The sequence below is a fragment of the Aspergillus mulundensis genome (assembly GCF_003369625.1).
Source record: "Aspergillus mulundensis strain DSM 5745 chromosome Unknown scaffold_12, whole genome shotgun sequence".
NCBI lineage: Eukaryota > Fungi > Ascomycota > Eurotiomycetes > Eurotiales > Aspergillaceae > Aspergillus > Aspergillus mulundensis.
In genome coordinates, this window is record NW_020797900.1 from 437,060 (window position 1) to 460,903 (window position 23,844).

At 27.7% G+C, this 23,844-nt stretch overlaps 2 protein-coding genes across 2 annotated transcripts; both read right to left on the bottom strand.

Moving 5' to 3' along the window:
* Positions 1 to 19,270: 19,270 nt before the first annotated feature.
* DSM5745_09470 (uncharacterized protein) lies at positions 19,271 to 19,777 on the bottom strand (the record flags this gene model as incomplete). The annotated part of the gene is made up of 1 exon (XM_026751486.1): positions 19,271 to 19,777. One exon carries the CDS (start codon positions 19,775 to 19,777, stop codon positions 19,271 to 19,273), a length of 507 nt encoding a protein of 168 aa, XP_026599834.1.
* A 1,732-nt stretch (positions 19,778 to 21,509) lies between these two features.
* DSM5745_09471 (ankyrin repeat domain-containing protein) lies at positions 21,510 to 22,829 on the bottom strand (the record flags this gene model as incomplete). The annotated part of the gene is made up of 1 exon (XM_026751487.1): positions 21,510 to 22,829. One exon carries the CDS (start codon positions 22,827 to 22,829, stop codon positions 21,510 to 21,512), a length of 1,320 nt encoding a protein of 439 aa, XP_026599835.1.
* Between the last annotated feature and the right edge of the window lie 1,015 nt (positions 22,830 to 23,844).

The following is a 23,844-nucleotide window of genomic DNA, read 5'->3' on the forward strand; positions in this document are numbered from 1 at the left end:
CCTAAAAATTACTAGTTTCTATCCATAACTTACTATAAGCAAAGCATAGCTAGTTAAGTTATTTTTTAAGTTATTATAGGTAAAGCATGCTAGTAGCAAATATAATACTTAATTACTTTACTAGTAGTTATAATATACACGTAAATATATTTTAAGTATTTAGTTTTAGCGCTTAGTTTAACTATTTAATTAAAAATAATATATTATACTAAGTTATTACTTAATATATAGCGCTTAATAAAAGGTTATTTAATATTTTAAAGTAAAAAATAAATCTTAATTTATTACTATGCTCCGGGGCGACCCTATATTATATATAATTTTTTTAATAAATAAGTTAGCTAACTTCTCTGTAGTAATTTTATTAATAATAAAAAAATATTTTACTTTTTTACTAAATTAATTTATAATTACTAAAATTATGTTATAAACGCGCCCTTTATACTTTAATAAAAATAGGCTAATAATAAAGTTTATAAAAATATTTTTTTATAATATATTTAATATTAAAAAAAATATTAAACTTTCCTAAAATAGCTACCTTGGAACCTTAAACCTTTAATATAAAAAATATTTTTTAATATACACACGTGTATTTTTATTAAGCTTTTTTTATTAAAACTTACAGGTAAGTAATTTAATAGTTTTTTTATAATTAAAGTAGCCTATATAAAAATTATTATAATACTATTTTATAATCTTATATTATAACGCGGGCACGGGAGGTATATAAATAATACCTTTATAAAAAAAAGTCCTTTTTTTATATTATTTAGTAATAAAAAAGGCCTGCCCTAAATTAATAAAAATTATACTTTTAAGTTATTATTATAATTAGCCTGCAAGAGCATTCTTTTATTAAGCTATAATTAATTATTACTAAAGGGTATTTATAACTAGTTTAATAATTTTTTTTTTACTTACTATTTTTATAATAAATATTTTAAGGCTTAAAAATTTTAAATACTTATAAGCCTAACCGCGCGGAGGGATAGCTAGGTCCTTTAATATTATTTTAGTAATAGTTTATTAAAAAAATAAACTTAACTTTTTTTATAAAATAGGGAATATTTTAACTTAATATTTTTTATTTTTTATTATATAATTTAATTACTATAATAATATATTTATTAAATTATACTTACCTAGCTTATACTTAATTTTAAAATAATAAGTTATAAGTAATTCCGCCTATTATATCTACCTTTAATTTAAAACCTTTATTATAAAAAAATAGCATAAGTTATTATAATTACACTACATGCGTATAAAATATAAAAAGCCTTTAAAATAAAAACACTACTTTTTAAAGTACTTAACTACTATAAGTAGTTTTTAATTATAAACCTTATAATAAAGCTTTAGTTTATATAATTAATAAAAATAAAAAATTATAGGGCGCTACTAGTCTTATTTTTTTTTATTAAATAATTTTTTTTGCTTTAGCTATATAATAATTCTAGTAATAGTAAACCCTAACACATTAGTAATAATAAAATTTTTTTTTAAAATTAAAGTATTATAGTACCGGCGGTTTAGTAAAGTTTAACTTAATTTTTTTAAATATATTTTTTATATTAGTAAAAAATAAAAAAGGCTTATTTTTATATTTTTTTACTATTTTTATTAAAAGCTAGGTTATTAAACATGTTACTTTAGCATAGCTAAAAATAAAATATTAAAAATAGTTTATAAAGCCTAAAAAAACCTGTAACTTATAAAATAATATTAATTCTAGCTAATTAGTAATAGTCTAGCTATGGTTTAAATTAATAAATATTTTTTTTTATTTAATAATAAAGTTTAAAAACTTTACCTTTTTTTTATAAAAACTATATTTTAATAATTTTATATATAAATTATATTTTTTTAACTAATTAAGGACTTTTTAAACATGGTGCACATGTTTTTTTTTTATTTTTAAAAAAATAAGAATATTATTAAGTGTCAGGGCCGACATTGATCCGGGTCACGCCATCAAGTGATGCCTGAGGCACCCAGGTCACGCCACCGCGAAGTATTGATGTCACCTGTATAGGATGCCTTAGGCACCTATTTAGCTTAGCAAACCTTATTATTATAAATTACTATATAAGACTTAATATAATATTAGATTTAATATAATATTAGGTTTAACATGGTGTTAGCTTTAACCAGGGATTTTAGCTTGGGGACCTTAGGTTTTAGGTATTATTTAGGTAGTAAAATAAAGGCGCGCCTTATATTAAATTACTTTAATAACTAAAAAGTAGTTATAGGGGATGTAAATATAAAAATATTTAAATATTACCTACTTTTTAAATAAGAATAGCTTAAAAAATTACTTAAAAGCCTTAGGCCTTTAGGCAAGGCCTATATAAAAAGGCTAAAGGCCATAATATATCTAGTTTTTTAAGTAATTTTTTTAATTAAATTTATTAAGGTTTTAAATACTTTATTTTTATTAGTTAAAAATACTTTACTAAGCTTTATTATTATTAATAAAGAATATTTAGGTGCTAGGGCGCCCTTATAGTTAGGATTATTTTTTTTATTAATTTTTAAATATTATTAGTATGGTATTCTAGACCAAATTTTTAAATAAATAAAGGCGGATTAAAGCTATTTTAGTTAAGGTTTTTAAAATATAAACTTAGGTATAAAAAAGCTTAAAACTATTATCCCTACCTAAACCTATATTATTAATATATAATAACACTTTTATTATTAAGGTTAATAACTTAAACTATAAGTTAAATAACTTATCCCCTTTAGTAGGTAAGGCTTAAAAATTTTTTTTATTACCTTACCTTTCTAAAAATCCCATATAGTATATTAACCCTAAATATATTATAATAAATATTATTTTAATTAAAAATATTATTTTAAAAATACCTATAGCTAGGCTATTTACTATAATACTATAATAAAACATGCTATTAAAACTAAAGCCTAATAAAAGTAAGTAAATAGCTTAATAAATTAAAAAAAATTAGTAACTAGACAAGCCACCTCCGCCCGCTGGAAATCCTAAAAAGCTATTTAACTTATTAAGCTTAAATAATAATAATAGCACTGCAGGTAAAACACCGCCTAACTAGGACTAAGTATATAAATAACCTTAAATATTAGCTAAAAATAAGATTATTAAAGTATTAGCATGGTAATTATTATAAAATAAGCCTAAGCTAAAAAAATTAAAGCCTTTAAATATTAAGATTTTTAATAGCAAGAACTTAATAAAACTAAAAATATTTTTTAATAATTTTAAAAATATATTTAATAAAGCCCCTGTGCAGTATAGTATTAAAATAAGTAAAATTATTTACTTAGTAGGCAAAGTTAAAAAAAATATATAATATAAATAGTGTGTAAAGTAAAAAAAGCTTACTAAGCCACCCACGTGGGTAATATTTAAGTAGTTTATGTATTAATAAGTTAACCTAAAAAAAAATTAAGCTAGCTAAAAAATAAAGTGTTTTATAAATAATTAATAAAATAACTAACTACTAAAGGTATAATTAATAAAGTTTTAAAAAATAATTTCTAACCCCCTCCGGGGCACTACCAAGAAGGCTATTATTTATATTTATATATTAAATAAGTTATATTAATAGTATATAGCGCGCCTGCAGAATTCTTTAACTACTTTTAAAGGTATTAATATAAAAATAACCTAATATAAGTTAATTTTAGCATGTAAAAAGTAAAAAGCGCCTAGAAATAGCAGTTAAAAAAAATAATAAAAACCCTTTTACTATAAAAAACAAGAATCTAGTAAAAGGCACTAACTAAAGCTAAAATAAAAATATTTTAGTAAATAAAAAAAACTAAAATTTATTAGGACAGCCCTTAAAAAAGCAAGGTTAAAAAAATTATTATAGCTTTAAAAGTAAAACTAACAGGCAAAAGCTAGCGCAAGCTAAGCACTAGCTCTTGCCTAAAAAAAAAATAAATAAAAAAAAAAAAATTATTACTATACATGCGGCGCGGAAGGGCACTTTATAAAAAATTACCTAATTAAAATAAAAGTAAATAAAAAATTAAAAACTAAATAATAATTACCAGGCCCTAAGCTATTAACTTTAACTAGTGTAGATAAACCCACCGCATTTCCTATCCTAGTAAATTTGTAAGTTTAAAAAAATAATTTAAATAAATAGTTTAAAGCTTTGCTAGATACCAGGGCTAGTATAAATTTTTTTTTAGTTTAATTTTTAAAAAAGTAAAAAATTAAAATAGCTACGGACTAAATATTATAACTAGTCTAGTATACTAATAAAAAAACTACTTTATATTATAGCTAATTTAAGGCTAAAATATAAATCCGCGATTTTATTAGCAAGATAAAGATATTTAATATAATATTTTATATTATTAATCTTATTTATAATAAGTACCAAGCCGTGCTTAAACAGCCTTAAATAGCTAAAGTAAATTTAAATATTTTTTTAACTATTAATTAATAGTATTAGCGGTATTATACCCCACGCTTTTAAATTAAACTAATAAAAAAATTTATTAAAATAATAAAAAAGGGTCCTGTGCTCTTAGTCTTATATAAATTAAAAAAAATTAAAGGTGTACTAGTTATAATCCTGCCTTTTTAATATACTAAATAAAGTTAGGTCTTCTCTAAGAAAGAAGTGTTTTAACTTTTAAGTAAAAAAGTATATTATAAAATTTTTTTAAAAAAAGGTAAAATACCTTTTTAGGGGCCTATTTATAGCCTTTCCTATTATAAATTATTAATTTTAAAAAAGTATTTTAATAAAATATTAGCAAGGGAATAAATATAACTATCCTAAAGTTTAGTAAAAGCACTTGTTTTTTTTACCTAAAAAGCAAATAAATTTTTATATTTATATATTAATTATTAAGGTCTAAACACAATAACTTAAAAAAATTATTATTTATTGCCTTATATTAATAAACTTATAAATTAGTTAGTAAATACGCAATACTTTATTAAACTTAACCTTTATAACATGTATTACCGCATCTGCATAAAGTAAAAAAATAAGTAAAAAATAGCGTTTTAGACCCAGTACAGCCATTATAAATATATAGTTATATTATTTAGTTTTATTAATACACTTATAATATTTTAGTTTTATATTAATATAATAATAAACAGGGTTCTTAATAATTTTTATATAATTTATTTAAATAATATCCTAATCTTTTTAAAAACTAAAAAAAAGCATATTTAGCATGTTTAAAAAGTCCTAAAACGCCTGCAAAAGTATAATTTATATATAAAGTTATTAAAGTGTAATTTTTATTAAAAAAAGGTAAAGTTTTTTAGCTTTATTATTAGCCGGGGTGGAATATTTATTAACCTAGTATAAAATTAAATAGTTACTAATTAGCTAGCGCCAATATTATATTATAAGTTATAAGTTTTTTTAAAATTTATAAACTACTTTAAATAATTTATTAAAAAATATACTAAAATAACTTACCTTATAATATAACTTTTAAAAGGCATAATTAAGGGGCGCAAGAACAGCCCCTTTTTATAACTAAATAATATATAAAAAGCTTTTAAAAGGGTTAAATCTACTTTTACCCAGCCTTTAGTATTATAGCATTTTAACCTAAAAAAAAGATTTTTATTATTATAAATATATTAAGTTTTATTATAGCTAGCATTATTACATAGTTAAATTAGGAAAAAATACCTAATAAAAAAAATAAAACTAGTGGTAGCTTGTTACCTTTTACTTTTAATAACTTTATAAACTAAAGCTAAAATATAAGGTTTATAATTAGAAATTACTTATAGTTATTAAGTTTTTTAAAAAGTGGTAATACTATTTAAAGGGCTTTGCGTATTTTATACATGTTTAGTATAATTATAATAACTTATAGTACTTTTTTAAAATAAAGGTCTTAAATTAAAGGCAAGCTTATTAAGTAAAATTATTAATAACTTATAACTTTAAAATTAAGTATAGGCTAGGAAGGTTTAATTTAGTAAATATATTATTAAAGTACCTAGATTATTAAGCAGGAAATAAAAAGTACTAAGTTAATTTACTTTTAACTTTATAAAAAAAGTTAAAGTTATTTTTTAATTAAATTAACACTAAATAAGCGCTAGAGGGCCTAGCTACCCCTTTAAAAAAAGGTTAAAAAAAGTATTAGCTTCTAGGGCTAATATATTTTAGGTTATAAATTATAAAAGTAGCCTATAAAAAAAAACCCGTTAAACTAGCTATAAAACCCCTTTAGTAAAAGCTACTTAAAGCCTAATATAAAAATGCTTATACTAGCCATATTTAGTAATAATTAAAAAAAATAATTTTAGTTAAAATAGGGCAGGGCTTTTATTTAAAGTATTAATATATAAAAAATAATTTTTTTTACTAAAAGGCTATTTATATCCCTTTTATATTTATATTATAGTATAAAATTATAAGGGTATACTATAATAATCCCTATATAAACCACTTTAGTTATAAATATATTATTAAGCTACTTAAGCATAAATTTTAATAAGAAAATCTTAATAAAAAAGTGCAAGAGTATATTAAAAAGTATTTTTTATATTAAAGGTTTAAAGCTTTATAATAGCTAGCCCAAGGCTGGCTTACCTTCTTATTAGTTTTAAATATACTATAAAAAGATTTTTTTATAAACTTTATTATTAGCCTACCTTTATTAAAGTACAAAGGCCGCGTGTATAACATAATATTAGTAATAATAAATTATTTTAGTAAGAAAATAAAATACATCCCCACCACCTAAAAAGTTAATACTAAAAAGCTAGCTAATAAGTTTATTAAAAAAATAGTATATAATATAGGGGCGCCTAGGAGCCTAGTTATTAATTAAGGCTTATTATTTACCTTAGGTTATTAGTAATTATTTTATTAAGCATTATAAATTAAAAAATACCTTAGTACTATATATTATCCGCAGTTAAATAATTAAACTAAATAATAAAATTAAATGCTTAAAATATACCTGTATATTTATTATAACTTTTAGTAAAATAACTAGGTTATATTTTTACTAGCTATATTATTTACCTATAATAATTTAAAGCATAATATAACTAGGTACGCACCCTAAATAGCCTTACATGGCTAAAAACCTATTATTTTCTTATTAAAAAATTATAAAAAAAAAATATTATATTTTTTATTAAAAAATAAACTTTATTAACTATAAAAGTTGCAGGATAAATTACAAAACCATATAAATAAGGCCTAAAAAAAGTAAGCCCTTTATTATAATAAAAAGTATACCCCTATTAAATTTAAGGTTAGGAATAATATTTTACTATTACTACGTAATATTAAAATAATTTAGCTAAGTAAAAAACTTAACTAAAAGTTTAATAGTCCCTTTAAAATTATTAAACTTATTAAAAAGCAGGTATATTAGCTCCGGCTTACTAGTTATTATGCTTAGTTAAATATTTATTTAATATTTTATATATTCTTGCTAAGGCCTTACACTAAGCAACCTAAATTTAAGGGGGATAAAAAAATACCTAATATAAAACTTATTAATAAAAAGTAAAAATAAAAAGTTAAAGCTATTTTTACTAAATAACATGCTTATAAACTAAACTAGTTTTTAATTAAATAAAAAGGCTGGCCCAGCTATAAAAATTTATAAAAGCTACTTAAAAATTTTAAGCATGTATAAAAGGCTTTAAAAAATTATTATAAACTAGTTAAAATAATACTAAAATACCCCTAGTTTAAAAAAAAATAGTAATAATTTTTTACCTACTAGGTTTTTATATTACTAAAGCTAAAAAACTAGTAAAGCAGTTACCTTTTTTTTATATTTTAAAAGGTTTAAAGGTTTAATAAACTACTATTATAAATAAAACGCCTTTTAATAAAATCCGGACTACCTATGGGCCTAAAAATAATATTAAACCTATATATTAAAAACCTAGGTAAAAATAATTACCTTTTTTTTTTATTTTATATAGTTTTAAGATTTAATAAACTATAACTTAAATAACTTTAAATTACTAAAATTTACAAGTTACATTTATAAAAGCATATTAAAAAGGGAAAAAAGTTTTTTTTTAAAAATAAAAAATAAATAAAATATTAAAGTAGCACCAGGCTATTAACCTAAATAGCTAGCTATATGCTAAAGGTATAAATAAATATAAAACCTTAAAAAGGGGCATAAATAAAAATATAAAGCTTTTAAAAAGTAAAATCTAGGATTACTGCAATGCTAAAATTAGTTATATTAAATATATTTTTATTATATATCTTTTAATATTTTTTATTAAAAGTGGCTAAAGTCTTGCCAGCAAATAAATAAAGCTTGTTAACAAGTATAAAAATAATATAATATAGGTTATTTATAAACTAAACTTTTACTAGTACCTTATTAAAAGCCTTAGTAATATTTTCCACGTGCTTATTAAATATTTTTTATATGCTTATATATTTTTTTAAGCTCCTGTTAGCGGGCAAATATTATAAAATATTAATATTATTATATATATAAATAAAAATAGGCTTATACTTATTATTATTACTATAATACTAAACACATGCTAAACCTAAACCCTAAAAAATATAATTATAATAAGGCCTATAAAAATTCCCCTTGGGGAACACCACTAGTTTACCACTAGTAATAAAAATTTACTAATTATTTTTATTTTTTATTTTTTTACTATTACAAAAGATTACCTTAGTATATTTAAGGTATATTTAAAAGCTATTAGCTATTTATACTAAAAGCTATTTAAAAAAAAAATAAAAAAAACTTACCTTTATTAAAAGGGCGGGGCCGGCTGCAACAAAAGCAAAAAAAGTTAAAGTAAAAAAAGTTAAAGTAAAAAAAATAAAACTAAAAAGGGTAATTATAAAGGGCGTGGCAGTGCTAGCATTATTATTAATATTATTATTATTATTATTTAGGATATTTTTATTTAAGACACTTAACAAGCAAAAAAAAAATTAGGAAATATATTATTAGGCTTAGAAAGCCTATAATAATTATATATATTATTTATAAGCTAATTAATAGCGGCCTAGCAAGGAACAGGAAATAATAGTAAAATAGGTTATTAGTTTTAATAAGTCCTAAGTTAGCATGCTTTAATACTAATATACTTTTATTAAAATACCTCCAAATAGGCTACTATAAGTAAAAAAATACTTATTATTAAAGTAAAGCCCTACACATAAATATAAGCTAAAAAAAAGATTATTTTTAAAATTAGTAAAATAAAAAGGCGCTATTTATAGTTAGCTATTTACTACTACTTAAAAAAAGGCCTTAAAAGCTTTATTTAAAATTATTTAGGGGACTTATTACCAGGAAAGTAACTAGGCAAGTAGCTAAAAAAGGGTAATTTTTAAAAGTAAGGGCCCCTTAAAATTTTATTTAAACCTTATTTTTTTAGTTTTTAGCAAGGAAAGCTGCTAGCCATGCTTTTTTAGTATTAATAAAGCGCAGCGCCGTACTAAAAAAAGGATAATTTTACTTAGGTATAATTAAAATAAAAAACAAGGTAAAAGGGTAAAATAAAAGTTAAAATAAAATTATATAGCCTAGTTATACAAGAGTAATTTAAGGTTTAAAATTTTAAAAAAACTAAACTTAGGTTAAACTAACAAGAAAGTTATTTTTATAGTTAGGCGCCTTTTTAAAAGTAAACAGGTAGTAAGATGTTCTAAATAAAATATTAAATATTATTTAATATTTTAAACTAAGAATAATAAATAATAAAAATAGTAATAATAAAAAACACTATTATATTATAATATAATAATAAGTTAATATTATAAATTACTTATTTATTATTTTCCTAAGACGGCTAGCGCTAGATCGCGGATAATTTATTTTTTTAAGGGGGGAAAAATTATTAGGGCTAATATTAATTTAGGTTATATTATTAAATAATACCTAAGACACCTAGGTCACGCTATTATAAAATATTAATATTACCCGTGCGGGATACCTTAGGCACTTATTTAGCTTAGTAAACCTTATTATTATAAATTACTATATAAAACTTAATATAGCGTTAAATCCAACATAATATTAGGTTTAATATAATATTAGCTTTAACTAGGGACCTTAGCTTAGGGACCTTGGGTTTTAGGTATTATTTAAGTAATAAAATAAAGGCGCGCCTTGTACTAAATTACCTTAATAATTAAAAAGTAGTTATAAGAAGCGCGAATATAAAAATATTTAAATATTACCTACTTTTTAAATAAAAATAGCTTAAGGAATTACTTAAAGGCCTTAGGCCTTTAGGCAAGGCCTATATAAAAAGGCTAAAGGCTATAATATATTTAGTTCTTTAAGTAATCCTTTTAGTTAAATTTATTAAGGTTTTAAATACTTTATTCTTATTAGTTAAAGATACTTTGCCAAGCTTTATTATTATTAGTAAAAAATATCTGGGTGCTAGGGCGCCCTTACATTAAGGTAAATAATATAAAACTTATTAAAAATCCTGCTTATAACTATATTTATATAGAATTAAAATATAGCTAGCGTATTTATTAAGCTAAAGGGTATAATTATATACTTATAGTAACTATAATAGGTTTAAAATGCTATTTTTTATTTATTTCCCCTTTTAATTTATATTTTATAATACGTGTTACGCAAATCTAGCTTAATAAAATATCTTATATTTACTAGCTAATTTATTAGCTTGTTAATATATAATAGTAAATAATAATTCTTGTTAATTATTATATTTAAACCATGGTAGTTAATATAAAAATATAAAAATTTATTAGGTTTTTAAATAAAAAGCACTAGTGCTTTAACACTACTTTAAAATAGCTTAATTTATTTTTTTTAAGTATTTTATTAAAATACTTTTTTAATATTTATAACTTATATTAAAAAAAATTATAAATAAAACCCTATAAAGGCTTTTTACCTTTTTTTAATAGGATTTTATGTTTTATTTTACTAGTTAAAAGTTAAGTAACTTTTTATTTAAAAAAAACTTTACTTTAATAAATATACTAGGGTGGCAGGACCACCTTTACTCCCCCTTTAATATTTTTTAGTTAATAAAGTATTATAAGTACTAGTTTCTTGCACATAGTTTTTGCAAACTTTTATAATATTTTAATTTTAATAAAAAATATATAGCTTTACTAAGTTTATTTTGCTATAATAAAATAAAGGTTTAGATTTAATTTAATTATTTAGGGATATTTTAAAACTACTTAATAATTTTTATAAATAAGATTAATAATATAATAAACTAAATTAAATATTTTTATAACTTTTTTTAAATTATAAACCTAAGTACGGGCTTGTAAACACCCGTAATAAAAAGTAAAAATATTATTAATATATTAAACTAGCTATATTATATAGTTAGTATTTATTTTAATACCTTACTTTTATAAATATTAAACTAAAATAAAATTAGTATTAGCCCTAGTATTAAGTAATACCTTAAATTATTAATTTACCTTATTTTTTTATATTTTAAAATTTATAAAAATAGGGAAAGCAGTCTTCTTTTTTAAATTATATAACTTTAATAACTTAAGACCAGGGGATTATTATTTATTTTTTATTAATTTTTTTTAGGTTTTTTTTTATTTAAATAGGCCTTTAATAAGTGGCCTTATTTACTATAATTAAAATAAAAACCCTTTTTTTTATAGTGCTCTTTTTTCTCCTTAAAAAGTAAGTTATTACTTTTTTTTATTTTTTATTTTTTTTTTTTAAAAAAGCTGCTCCGCCGCTGTTTTAGTTTTATTTTAAGTTATTTTTATTTTTTTTATTTTTAAAGTTAAAACTAGCTTTAAATTTTTTTTTTTAGCCTTTAAGACCTTATTATGCTTATTAATAAACTTTATATAAATTATTATTATATTTACTTTAAGTATAATTTTTAGGGGTTTTTTTAACTTTTTTAAGTATAAGTAAATATTTTTATTATAAGTTTTAATAAGTATTTATATCTTAAACTTTAGATTATTAAAGTACAGGCCTAACTTTATAAAGCAAAGTTTTTAAAAAGTAGTATTTTAAATATTTTATTATTTAATTAAAAAATACTAGGTAGTATAGTGGCCCTAGTTTATAACTAGGTTAACTTATATATATATAAATTTTTTAAAATTTACCTAGGTTTACTTATTATTTTAAAGTTTAACTTAACCTTTTTAATAATTACAGGCATTTTTTAAAGTATTTTAAATAGTAAATATAATTTTTTTATTATTTATTTAAAACCTTTTAAGGGTGTTATAAAAGTAATTTTTTAAATTTTTAAACTAGATTTTAAGCTTTATTATATTTTTTTTAACTTTTTAACCTTTTTAAACTTAATCTTAGGCTTTTAAAAAGCCTTTTTTTTTATAATAAAGCTTATAATTTTTTATAACCTTTTAATACCTTTTTTATATATATTTAAAATTTTTAAACCTTTTAAAGCTAGCTTTACTAGTACTAGGTTTTAAAGGTAAAATAATTTTAAAATAATAACTTAAGTTATTTAAGCTTAACTTTAAATTAAAATTAAAAAAATTATTAAAATTAATTTTTTTTAAAGCTTATTAAAAATATTAATAAAAAAATTAGCGCGGGAATTAATAAAAAAATTAATATAAAAATTAATAATTTAATATTATTTTAGCTCCAGGTTACAAGAACAACTTTTCCTTATTTTTTTTAAAAAAATATTTTAATTTTAATATGTAATACTAATTATATTAAAGTTAAAAAATAAATAAGCTAAAAATTATAATTTTAGGCTATTTTCCCTTTAAAATAGCTTTAGTTATAATAAATTTTAAATTAATAGGTTTTAGTAATAATATAAAATAATAAGATAAAGGGTGTATTTTACCCTACGCTTTACTAAGCTAGTAAATTAAATTATTTAAGTTAGGTTTTTTTTTTAAACTATTTTTAATAGTAATAAAATTTTTAAGCATAAATAAAAAAAAGAATACTTGTCGGCACGGGGGGTGCCTGAGGCACCACCATACCGGATTGGGACTAGCGCGTCACGTGGCCCACAGAGTTTTCTCCCGCTAATTAAGGCAAACCTCTTAATACACTAGACTTCTTTTATTAGATACTTCGCCTACATTAGCCATTAGGTTATAAGCCCTTTCTTTTTTATATAAGCGCTTTAGTACCCCAGGAAACCTTATTTTAATATTTATTATAACGCCATTGGCTGAGCAAAGCCCCGGAAGTCTTTTAAAGCACCTTACTAAGTTAATATTTACTACCACATGCTTGGAATATACTAAAATTAACTAATTAAATAGTTTTTTTATACTTCACGGCTTAAATAACTATTAAAATTAGGCTTAAATAGCCGCTAGGAAATAATAGGCTTAAATAGCTATTATATTAAAAATAGCTTAAATAGCTGCTAGGAAATAATAGGCTTGGATAGCTATTATATTAGGATTAAAAATAGCTTAAATAATTAATTAAAAAGCTTGGATAGCCGCCAGGAAACTATACAAAAAATAAATTAAAAATAGCTTTAAATACTAGGAGTACTCCGCAGGATACAGGCAAGAAATTTATAAGTAAAAAATTTATAATACCCGTGGATAAAGGTACTAAGGCCTTGGGATTAAAATTAAAAACTATAGGTTTTAGCTAATTAAAAGTTATAAAACACTTTTAGCTAGTGCTTACTATTATTAACCAGGCGTATTATAACAGGCGGCTAATTAATAAAACACCCCTAATATTTATAGCGCCTATTTAAAAGGCTTTAATTAGCTAGGAAAATTATACCATGTGGGCGAACTATATAATATACTAACTTTATATATTTTAAATATTTTAACTTATTAATAAGAGCGTACCAAGGCCGCGGATTAGGGATTTAAAGTATAAAGTATAAAAAAATTATTTAATTATTATAGTTAATTAGCTAATTAGGTAACTATTTAAAAAATTATTTTATTATATTAGCTAATTACCTTACTTATTAAAGTATACTAATAATGCTTGGACTATTATTAAGCGCGTTATTATAAGTAATAAAACACTCTAAATTTTAAAGGTGGTGCTAGCGCTTTATAACATGCAGGTAGCCTAATTTAATAAGATTAATAAGTTTATTAAAGCTTATTTAAATACATAAAATATAGGGAACTAATTAGGGGTTATGTTAATACTAAAAGTTACCATAATTTTTATACTTTAAAAAATTAAAGTAAAAATAACCGCATGGGTGGTGGTAAAAAAATTAATAATTATAAAAGCAAACCTTAAATTATATATAAAAAATTACTTCTAGCACTTATATAACAACGCATATACTTAAGTAAAGTTAAATAAAAAAATATAAAAAATTTTATTAGCTACTTTAGTTAATAAGCTTAATAAAGGTTTAAATATCCCTGTATTAGTGCTTAAGGGTCCAGGGGAGGGTATTTTTAATAAAAATTATATTAATAAAATACGTAGGATAAAGCCTTAAACTAATACTAGTAATTATTATGCTTATTATGGCTATAGGAAATATATAACTTATGGTTATTTTTACCTACAGCCTAACCTACGGCCTAAGAAATAAATATTATGCTATAAAATCTAGGTATTAAAAAATAAAAGCAAGAATAATAGCTAATTAAAGCTTTTTAAAAGAATAGCTATGTTAGCGTGAAGAGCTTTTAATTAGTTAGATTACTTATTAAAAAAGGGATTACTAATTACTTGGGATAAAAACATATTTTAAAAATATGGGAAAGTATAAGAGGTGCAGTGTATAATTTTAAACTAGTTAATAAAAGACTATACTGCACCTGGGATGGTAAAAGCTTAAAAGTTTATTTATTTTTTTAGGTTTTTAGTTTTATATATATATTATATAAATAGTAACTACTTAACCACGCTAGTCAGGGGGTGTGTTAGCACGGGGGGTGCCTAAGGCACTATTATACCAGATTAAGACTAGCGCGTCACGTGGCCCACAGAGTTTTCTCCCGCTAATTAAGGCAAACCTCTCAATATACCAGACTTCTCCTATTGGACGCTTCGCCTACGTCGGCCGTCAATACTTTTTTAATTATTTAAGTCTAGGTTTTAAAAACCTTAACTAAAATACTTATAAACCACCTTTGCTTACCCTTTAAAAATTTAGTTTAAAATACTATTATTAAAAAAGTTTAAAAAATAGTAAGTAAAAGCAACTTTAACTATAAAATTAATAAGTTTTAAAAATCTTTATTAATAATAAAAATATTAATAAAAAAATTTAATTAATAAAAATAAAGTATTTTAAACCTTATTAAATAATATTAAAAAAGTTACTTAAAAATTTAAAAAAAAGGCTAGCCTTAAAATTATTTTTATAAACCTTTAAGCTATACTTAAGCTATTTTTAATTAAAAAATAAATATAAATTTAAATATTTTATATATAAATTTTTATTTTAGCTTATATTTAGGGCCTACCCTAGCCTTGCCTAATTAATAGCTAAAATTTTAAATACTAATACCTTAGTTAAGTTATATAACCTAATATAATAATAAAATATACTAAGCCTTGGCGGCCTAAGGCTAAAGCTTAAGTTACCTAAGGTGCTAACTCCAGACCAACAGTGGATTGGCTCCAGTAACATTAAATGGAAAAACGTTGGCCCTGACATTTACTTAACATTTTTACTACTATTTTTACTTAAAAACTTAAATACATGGGATATTTTAGCTTAATAATAAAAGTTAATAAGTAGGTAGTAAACTTATATATATTAAAAATTTTAAATAGTTTTTTAAAGGGCTAGGTTTGCAAATACTTAATAAAAAACTAAACTTTATAACTATAAAAAAAGACTTATAAAATATTTTTACTTTATTATTAGGCACTTAGTATAACTGCCTAAGTAAACCCCTGGGAACTTTACTTTAAATTTACTAGCTATATTTATACTAAATTTACTAATTTTACTAGCTAATTTATTATATTTATTAAGTAATTAATATTTTTTAAGATTTTTTAGTTTATTACTTTCTTAAAAATTACTAGGGTGCTTTATACATGGCTTACCTACCTTACTTACTAGCTTTAATTTATACTTACTATTTAATTTTTTTTAATTTTTAAACCTTAATAATTTTTTACCCCTTTTTTTAATAATTTTAGGTGCCTAAGTTACCAAGGCATAGTTACTAATATTAAAAACCCTTAATTTAGGGGTTTAGCGGGCGCCCTTTTTACTTTTATAATATTAAAAAAACATGCCCTATGTTAATTATTAATATATAAAGGGGTAGTACTAAAGCATAAAAATAAAAAAAGCTAAATAATAATAAAAACTAAAAACTAGACAGTATATAGTACAAGTAGGAATAATAGTAAAAAAAAAATATATATATATTAGGGTAAATAATAAACTAAATATAAAAGGCAGGTAGTAAGGCTATAAGTACTACAGGAATTAATGTTGGGGTGCAACCCCACTACACTAGTTTATACTAAAGGTTTTTATAATAGCTTTAAAGCTATAAATAAGGTATTATAGGTTATAAATATTCTCCCCCCCTTAATTATAATATACGCGGTGTAGTAGGAGTTTAGGCGTGTTATATTAATAAATAATAAAAAAAGCCTAGGTAATAAATTTATTTTTACTAGCTAATATTATAACCTAGTAATAGCAGGATTTATTATTTATAATAAAGCTAATATATACCTTTTTATTAAATAAAAGTAAATACAGGCCGGAAATATTTATATAAAGTAATTTAAATAATTAATTAATAAATATTATAATACTTTTATAAAGCTTAGCCTCCTAGTATATAATAATATAAAATTTATAAATATAGCCCTTAGGTATATACATGTTATAAATTACCTTTTTTATTTTATTAAGCTAATTTTTAAAAATATAGCTTATTTATTAGTATTAAAGCTAGGAAAATTTATTTTAAAAAATAAAGGTTATTAATATTAGGATAGCTAGTATTACTAGGCCCTAGTAAAGGTTAAAAAAAAATATTTTATAAACTTTAGTAGCCATGTATTAAGCTAATTTATAGTTATATAAAGTAATAATATTAGTATTTTATAGCTTTTTAGCTTTTATATTTTACTAGCTAAAACTAACTAAGCAACACTTATTTAATAACTAAAAAATAAAAATTAATATAAAAAATATATTAAGGTAATATAAAATATTATTTAAAGCTAAAATCTTAAGCTAGTTATTAATATAATAAAGGATTTTAATAATATTAATACCCTGGGTGCTAAAAACTTTAGGGCTAATACCCTTAATACTAGGGCTAGTATAGGGCTTAAGGTCCTAAAATAAAAAGTAATTATAAATAATATATTATGCATAGTTACTATTTAAGGTAATTTATTAAATAAGGCTATTTTAAATAATTTTTTACTTAAAATTTAAGTTAATTTAAGCTATAAGCACTAGCTTAAGTATAAGCTTTATATTTTTTTTAAATTTAAAGTTTTTTTAAGGGTACTTAGCGCCCTTGCCTTCCCAGGAGTTTTTTTAAGTAATTTTAAGTTTAAAATAAAGTTAATAATAGGTTTTTTAATTATAAAAAAGCATGTTATAATAAGAATAATAACATGTAGTAATATTTATAATACCCTTATTTTTATATATTTAAATAATATTAAGATAATTTTTATAATATTTAATATTAAGCTTAAATATTTTATTAAAAAAAAGTGCTAGGGTGCCGGTGCCCTAGTTCTAGTTTAATTTAATAAATTTAATAATAATAATAAAATTATTTAAAAAAGTAATTAATATAATAGTATCCCCCGGGAGGTATTTAATAATATAATTATTAAAGTATATAATTTTAAGGTAATTAAATTAATTACCCAGGGCTTAGTAAAAGGTAGTAATAGTAAGCTTAGCTAAAAAAGTAATATTAATATATATAAATTCTTACTAAATCTCCCTAAGCTTCTTACTAAAATTAGGAATACTTTTATTATAAAATAGGGATGTTAAGTTAGCCTAGGCCTTAAAAATTATAATATTAATATTAAGTTTAAGGTGGTTTTTAATCTTATTAAGTAGCTTATACACTATTTACTTATTAATAAAAAGATTTTATAAATTAAAATTTAAATAACTAAAAATTAAGGCCATGGCATGGTTTTAATTTTACTATTAAATTTTAGCCTTATTATAATTTACCGGGGGCGTAGGCTTAATAATAGCCTTAATAATAAGCTAAGTAAAAGGCTATATAAAAGGCATAGTAGTAATTAAAACTCTGCTATTAATACTTATATTTTTAGCTTGGCTTATAATAAATTATTAGTTAAAAGTCTTAGTATTTTTACTTATTAAAGCTAGTATAATAAAAAAAAAACTAGTAAGGGTTTTCACGGGGCGTTTTTAATTTAGCTATTTTAAAAGGTGGCTATAGCTAGCTTTTTAAAGCTTTAAAAATACCTGCTAGTTTTATTTAACCTATTAATTTTTTAATATTAAAACCAGGATATTCTTTACTTTAATTAAGGTTATTTTTTTTATTTTAGTTTAGTATAAAAAAACTAGATATAAAAAAATTAATAATAAAAAAATAGGAGTAGTTTATATACCAGGAATTAAAATACTTAAAAAATAAGATTAGGAACTAAAGGAAGGTAAGCCCTAAAAAGTTATTATAATAAAATTAAGGTTAAATAGGCTAAAGCCTATACTAGGATAGTTATAAAGAAAAAGGAAAATTAATAATTAAAAATAACTAGTTAATTATTTAAAAATTAATTTAAATTTTTAAAAAATAGTTAAAATTTAAGTTTAAATTAGGAAATTTAAAGGTGTTATACTACCTTTAAAGGTTTTAAAACTTTTTAGCTACTAAAAAAAACTTATTTTTATTAAAAAATTAAATACGTGTGGCCCTGGGAAGCAGGTGTTTATAAAATTAAAAGCTAATTAAAAAGGTAAAAATAAAAATAAAAAATTTAAGGTAAAAAAAATAAAGTTATAATATTTATATTTTTATAATAAAGGCCTTGCCCTAAGCATAAGGCTTTTTAATTATTATAATAATTAATAAAGTTAAAAATAATAAAGCTAAATAGTAAAATAAGGAAATGCTATATATTTAGTTAGTATAGGTTAACTTAAAAAAAAAGACTTTTAGTTAGGTGTATAAGTTAAGCAAACCCAGGCTTATAACCTACTAAAAAAAATAAATAATTATTATATATAAAAGTTTCTTGTATTACTTGGTGTACTTTTTTAAATATTTTAGGAATAAATAAAGAGTTTTATAGGTGGCTATTTAGACTGGAAGAACCTTCCTCCACCGGAGCCCTAAGGCCTCCGGTGGCCTCAGGCACCCACTTCCAGCACGGCCGCAGGTGGCCCGTTGGCAGTTGTCAACTCGGACAGCCACCAGAGCAGGGAGGACTGGAGGTGCAGGGATAGGAGGTACTGCTTTGCTTCAAAGTGGAAATGCGCTGCAGCAACACGATGGCAGCGGTTTCGTTTGATGACCAGATATCCGTTCTGTTCATCCGGGCCCATGCGGTCGGAATTCAGCTCCACGCAGTCAGGCTCGTTACAGCGCAGGTATCCAACTGACTCTAGGGCTTTAATGGCAGTGGGCATCTGAGCGTCAGGGATCACAAAGTCAACCTCACCGTCAACCATGCGGTTGCCAACCAGTATCAGCCCCTGCCATCCAAAGAGAACATTGGCGATGTTGGCTTCGTCCAGGTAGAAGGCGACATCGGTTGCTAGTTTCCTGGAAACACGTTCGGGATCCATGATCGTGGAGGAGACTCGAGATTTCTGGTAGGATTGCTGAAGAATGGACTCGAGAAGGTACACCGGCATTTATGATTCCCTTGACGGGAAAGCAGTACTAGCTAGCAGAACCAAGTAACTACCCTGAAAGGCAGGGCCTAGGGCAACTCCAGTCCAACAGCCGATTTTTACATGTGACAGACATTGTTCCGCTGTATCTCAGTCCTGAATATAGTTCGGGTATTGGGCCGTCCAGCATGGCATTTCCCCAGCTACTACCGTTGGTGGGGAGACTACGGTGGCACTCATTGTCCCAGGCCGTTGGCAGCGGAACAGAAAAAAGATAAAAGAAAAACCAGAAAAGCAAGAAGAAAAGAGGAAAAGGGCAAAAAAAGCGAGGGAGAAGACGGGGCAGGAGGAAAGCAAAAAGCAACAAAGAGAAGGAAAAAGGAAGGACCCAACCTTGGAACAGTGTGGATGAAGCCTGTTTCTGACTCCATACCTCCATAGCTCGAGACTCCGTATACTGTGTAGGGCCGAACCTGTCCTGCATGAACTGCTGCAACTGTCCTTTGCCATGTTGAGGATCAACTCACTGCATGCCTGCACTAGTACCAGGAACTAGCCCAGACAATGGCTGGCCATGAGTCTATTGACCACCTCAATAGGATCAATACACCAGCTCTCGTATTTTCCTGGCCCTGGCACATCTGCCACAGCCCATGGTTCAAGACATTGTATCGTATTCAGCACAGCCTCCACTGAAATTGCCAGGTGGCAGGATGCTTCCACCACGAGATGAGCATGGCTCTGCGCATGATGCGGCAATGAGGCTTTCAAACAATGATTTGGCGCGATGGTGGAAGCACCAAAGAACAATAGTAGAAGGTCCCATGGCCGCTGTTGACAGCGGAAGATTGTTGATTTTTGAATAAACTTTGCCGATCAGAGATCGCGCAAAGGGTCAAACCTTCCTGCTCTCCTTCGCAGCCTGCTTGCTCGTGGTTGGAATGGTTCGTTGGCGTTTGGAACGGCAGTTCTGTCTGCGACTCTGCGTCCACAGGCCCAGTCAGACAAGCCCTATGAAGCGCCCTGGAGAGGTTATATCACGCTTGAGGAGCATAATGCCCATACTGTCCGAAGACTGCTTCATTGCTAAGGCTGGGTGTCGCTAAATGTAATAACCAGCAGGGATATCTCTCCCGTCCATCTTCATCCCCAACGCAACACTCCAACACTCTCACACACAATCCTCATCATGCTCAACAGCAGACACCCCCTCCCACCGCTCCTCAGAACCAAGCCCAATTCCCTCCCCATCCTCTCCCCAAACGAAACAGCCGCCTCGTAAACCGTCTGAATGCACGTCTCCCGCTCCCCTTCCTTCCCGGCCGCGCACCTCATCCGTCCCGCAATCCCATACGCATTCCCAGTAGCGGGCAAACGCCATGCGAGCATGTGTATAGCAGTCTTTGTGCTCTTGAATGCAGTCGGCCATGATAGGCGGGCAGAGAGGCAAGAAGCGAGTGTGTTTCTTTCCGTCTATGCTGTTTATCCCTTCCAATGTTCCGTCTAAGCAAGACACGATCCAGTATTTCCATGACCACAGGGCCAGAAGGAAATATGCAAAGCCAAACCTTAGAAGGCCTTGAGGGACTGGACCTCTGAGTAACAACCTTCCCAGACTAACATAAGGGACTCAGGTACAACGTATATGCCAGGACAACAGACATAATACGGGTTCATCTCACTAAATATACACGAGAAGGAAAGCTATCTGCGCATTCTCTACATAAACAGACAACAAGAGAACAAGGCCAGCCTACTTAAAACACTTCCATATCCAATACCTCACATAGCTACACGCCACCTGATTGCCAACCTCCCTCGCAAGCACCTTCAAGCGGTCCAGCTCCTGCTCCAACTTCCCACCGCGACTCCCCTCCGTCGCACGAGTAATCCACTCCCGAAGCATCGCATGCACCATCACATTCCCCGTCACCCCCTTCTTCCTCTGTATCGCAGCCTCAAGCGCAACCCGATACGACGTCCCACTCAACCGCCCCCCCGTATTCTCCATCAGGTGATTCACCAGCACAATCTGCCCCTTCTCAATCGCAATCGCCAACGGATTCCCCTCGTTCACATCGAGGTCCCCCCGCCGCTCAAGCAGCATCGCCGCAACATCCCACCGGCCAATCTGCATCGCGTGCACGAGCGCAGTCGCCGGGCGCTCGATCGGCCCGTTCCCCGCGTTGATCCCCGTGTAGTTCACGTCGATCATGGGCTTGCGCAGCAGCATGTCGAGCACGGCGCGCGTGTCGAAGATCGAGCTGATCGCCGAGTGCAGGGGCGGGTTTGTCGCGGGCGCGTTGACGTGCGCATCCGCGGCGATCAGCTTGCGCACGATGTCGCCCCGTGTGTCGTCCTCCGCCGTCCCCTTGGCGATTGCGCTGCGCATGCTCTGGCCCATGGCGCAGGACACCGCGCAGCCCAGCGCCGTCATGTTGCCGAATAGGAGGAGGTTTGGGTCCGCGCCGTGCTTGAGCAGCAGGGCGACGAGGGCGAGGGTGATGCGCGGCGGGTGGACGCCTGCGCCGGTGATTGCTGTGGCGAGGGGGCTGGAGTTTGCGCGCCGCGGGTCGTTCTCGTTCACGTCGACGAGGCCCTCGCTGTGGGTGATTAGGGTTTCGGCGAGCTCGGTCCAGCCCTGGCGGATGGCGAGGCGGAGGAGGGACCCGTCGTAGGTGAGGCCTGTGCTTGTGGGGTAGATCGGGCCGACGGGGCGGGGGTAGGGGTTTGAGCCGGCGTGGAGGAGGAGTTGCACGGTGCGCGGCTTGTTGAGGTGGACTGCTAGCTCGAGCGGGGTGAGGTCCTCGAAGCCGCGCGCTTCGAGGTTTATGGGGGCGCCGGCGGTGCGGGAGTTGAGGATGGTGGTGATGGCGGTTAGGTTGATGCCTTGGATTGCGTCGAAGAGGGGGAGCGTTGCGTCGTTGAGCTTGGTGGAGGTCAGGGGTTGCTCTGGGGGCTGCCAGGGGGTTGGTATGGTGTAGCTTCGGCTTTCGTCGAAGATGCTGAAGGGAGGTGGGCCGTCATTCTCTACCTCTCTGTAGCTGGGGGGCTTGGAGCTTGCATTGGACATGTTGCGCTGTGGTAGATTATTCTAGGTGATGGGTAGTTGGGACGGATAGTAGAAAAGTGAATGTATGCAACATACTATTGTGATGGTGAGTGTTCATTATAACCTCGAACACAGTTTCCATGTCAATTCAGAATCAGATTCTGGATGGAGGGCAAGCTCATTGTTGGTTCCATCATAGCCTTGAAACAAAGTACACTCGAATTAGATCCGTAGTGAATGAGAACCATGTGGCCATCTCTGCCAAGCGAACAAAGACCCAAACCTCCGTGGATGCCTCCTTCTAGATCTGACCAGAATACTGACCTGATTGCCCTCACGGTTATAGCCCTGAAGTACACTATACCAATATCTGTTGGTACTAGAAGCTGTTGAGCTCCCCCAAAGAGTCCGAGGTATGTATGCAATACGAAATTTATATCTTATTTGCTCGCAGATGTAAAGCGGAGAGGGTGTGTATCATCTTTGGAACCCCAACACTACAACGAGCTACTATTCTGGTGACAAGGAACTCCAATCAATTTATTAAATCAAGAACAAAAGAACAGCAACCAAGCCAGCCCTATCAAATACCGTTGCCTGTGCTTTCCAGCCCGTCAACGCCCTTTGAGACCATGGTTCGCTGGAATTTGGTAGGGTATGATGGTCAGTAGCAGTCTAGGATGATGATTCAATAATATGGTATTGCCAACAAAAACAGCTTTCTACCCCAGACTAGACCAGCAAACCAGACAGGGTGACTACTCGTGGGCCAGGGCTGGATGCTTCATACGGTGGCCGGGTAAGGCGGGATCAGGGCATGACGTGACGCTCATCACGTTCGGGGCGGAGATGCTCATCAATCGTCTTCAATGGCTTTCGTGCGAGGGTATCAGAGAGGGCGTCGTGCATGACCCTCTGAATCGTCTCGCGGTGATTCTGCATCAGCTTTCTGCGCGGATGGGCGAGACGGCGTGGGATCTGTCGCCTGTGTTTGGGGCTGTCGAGCATGTCCGTCCACCTCCAATATTTTGCCTTG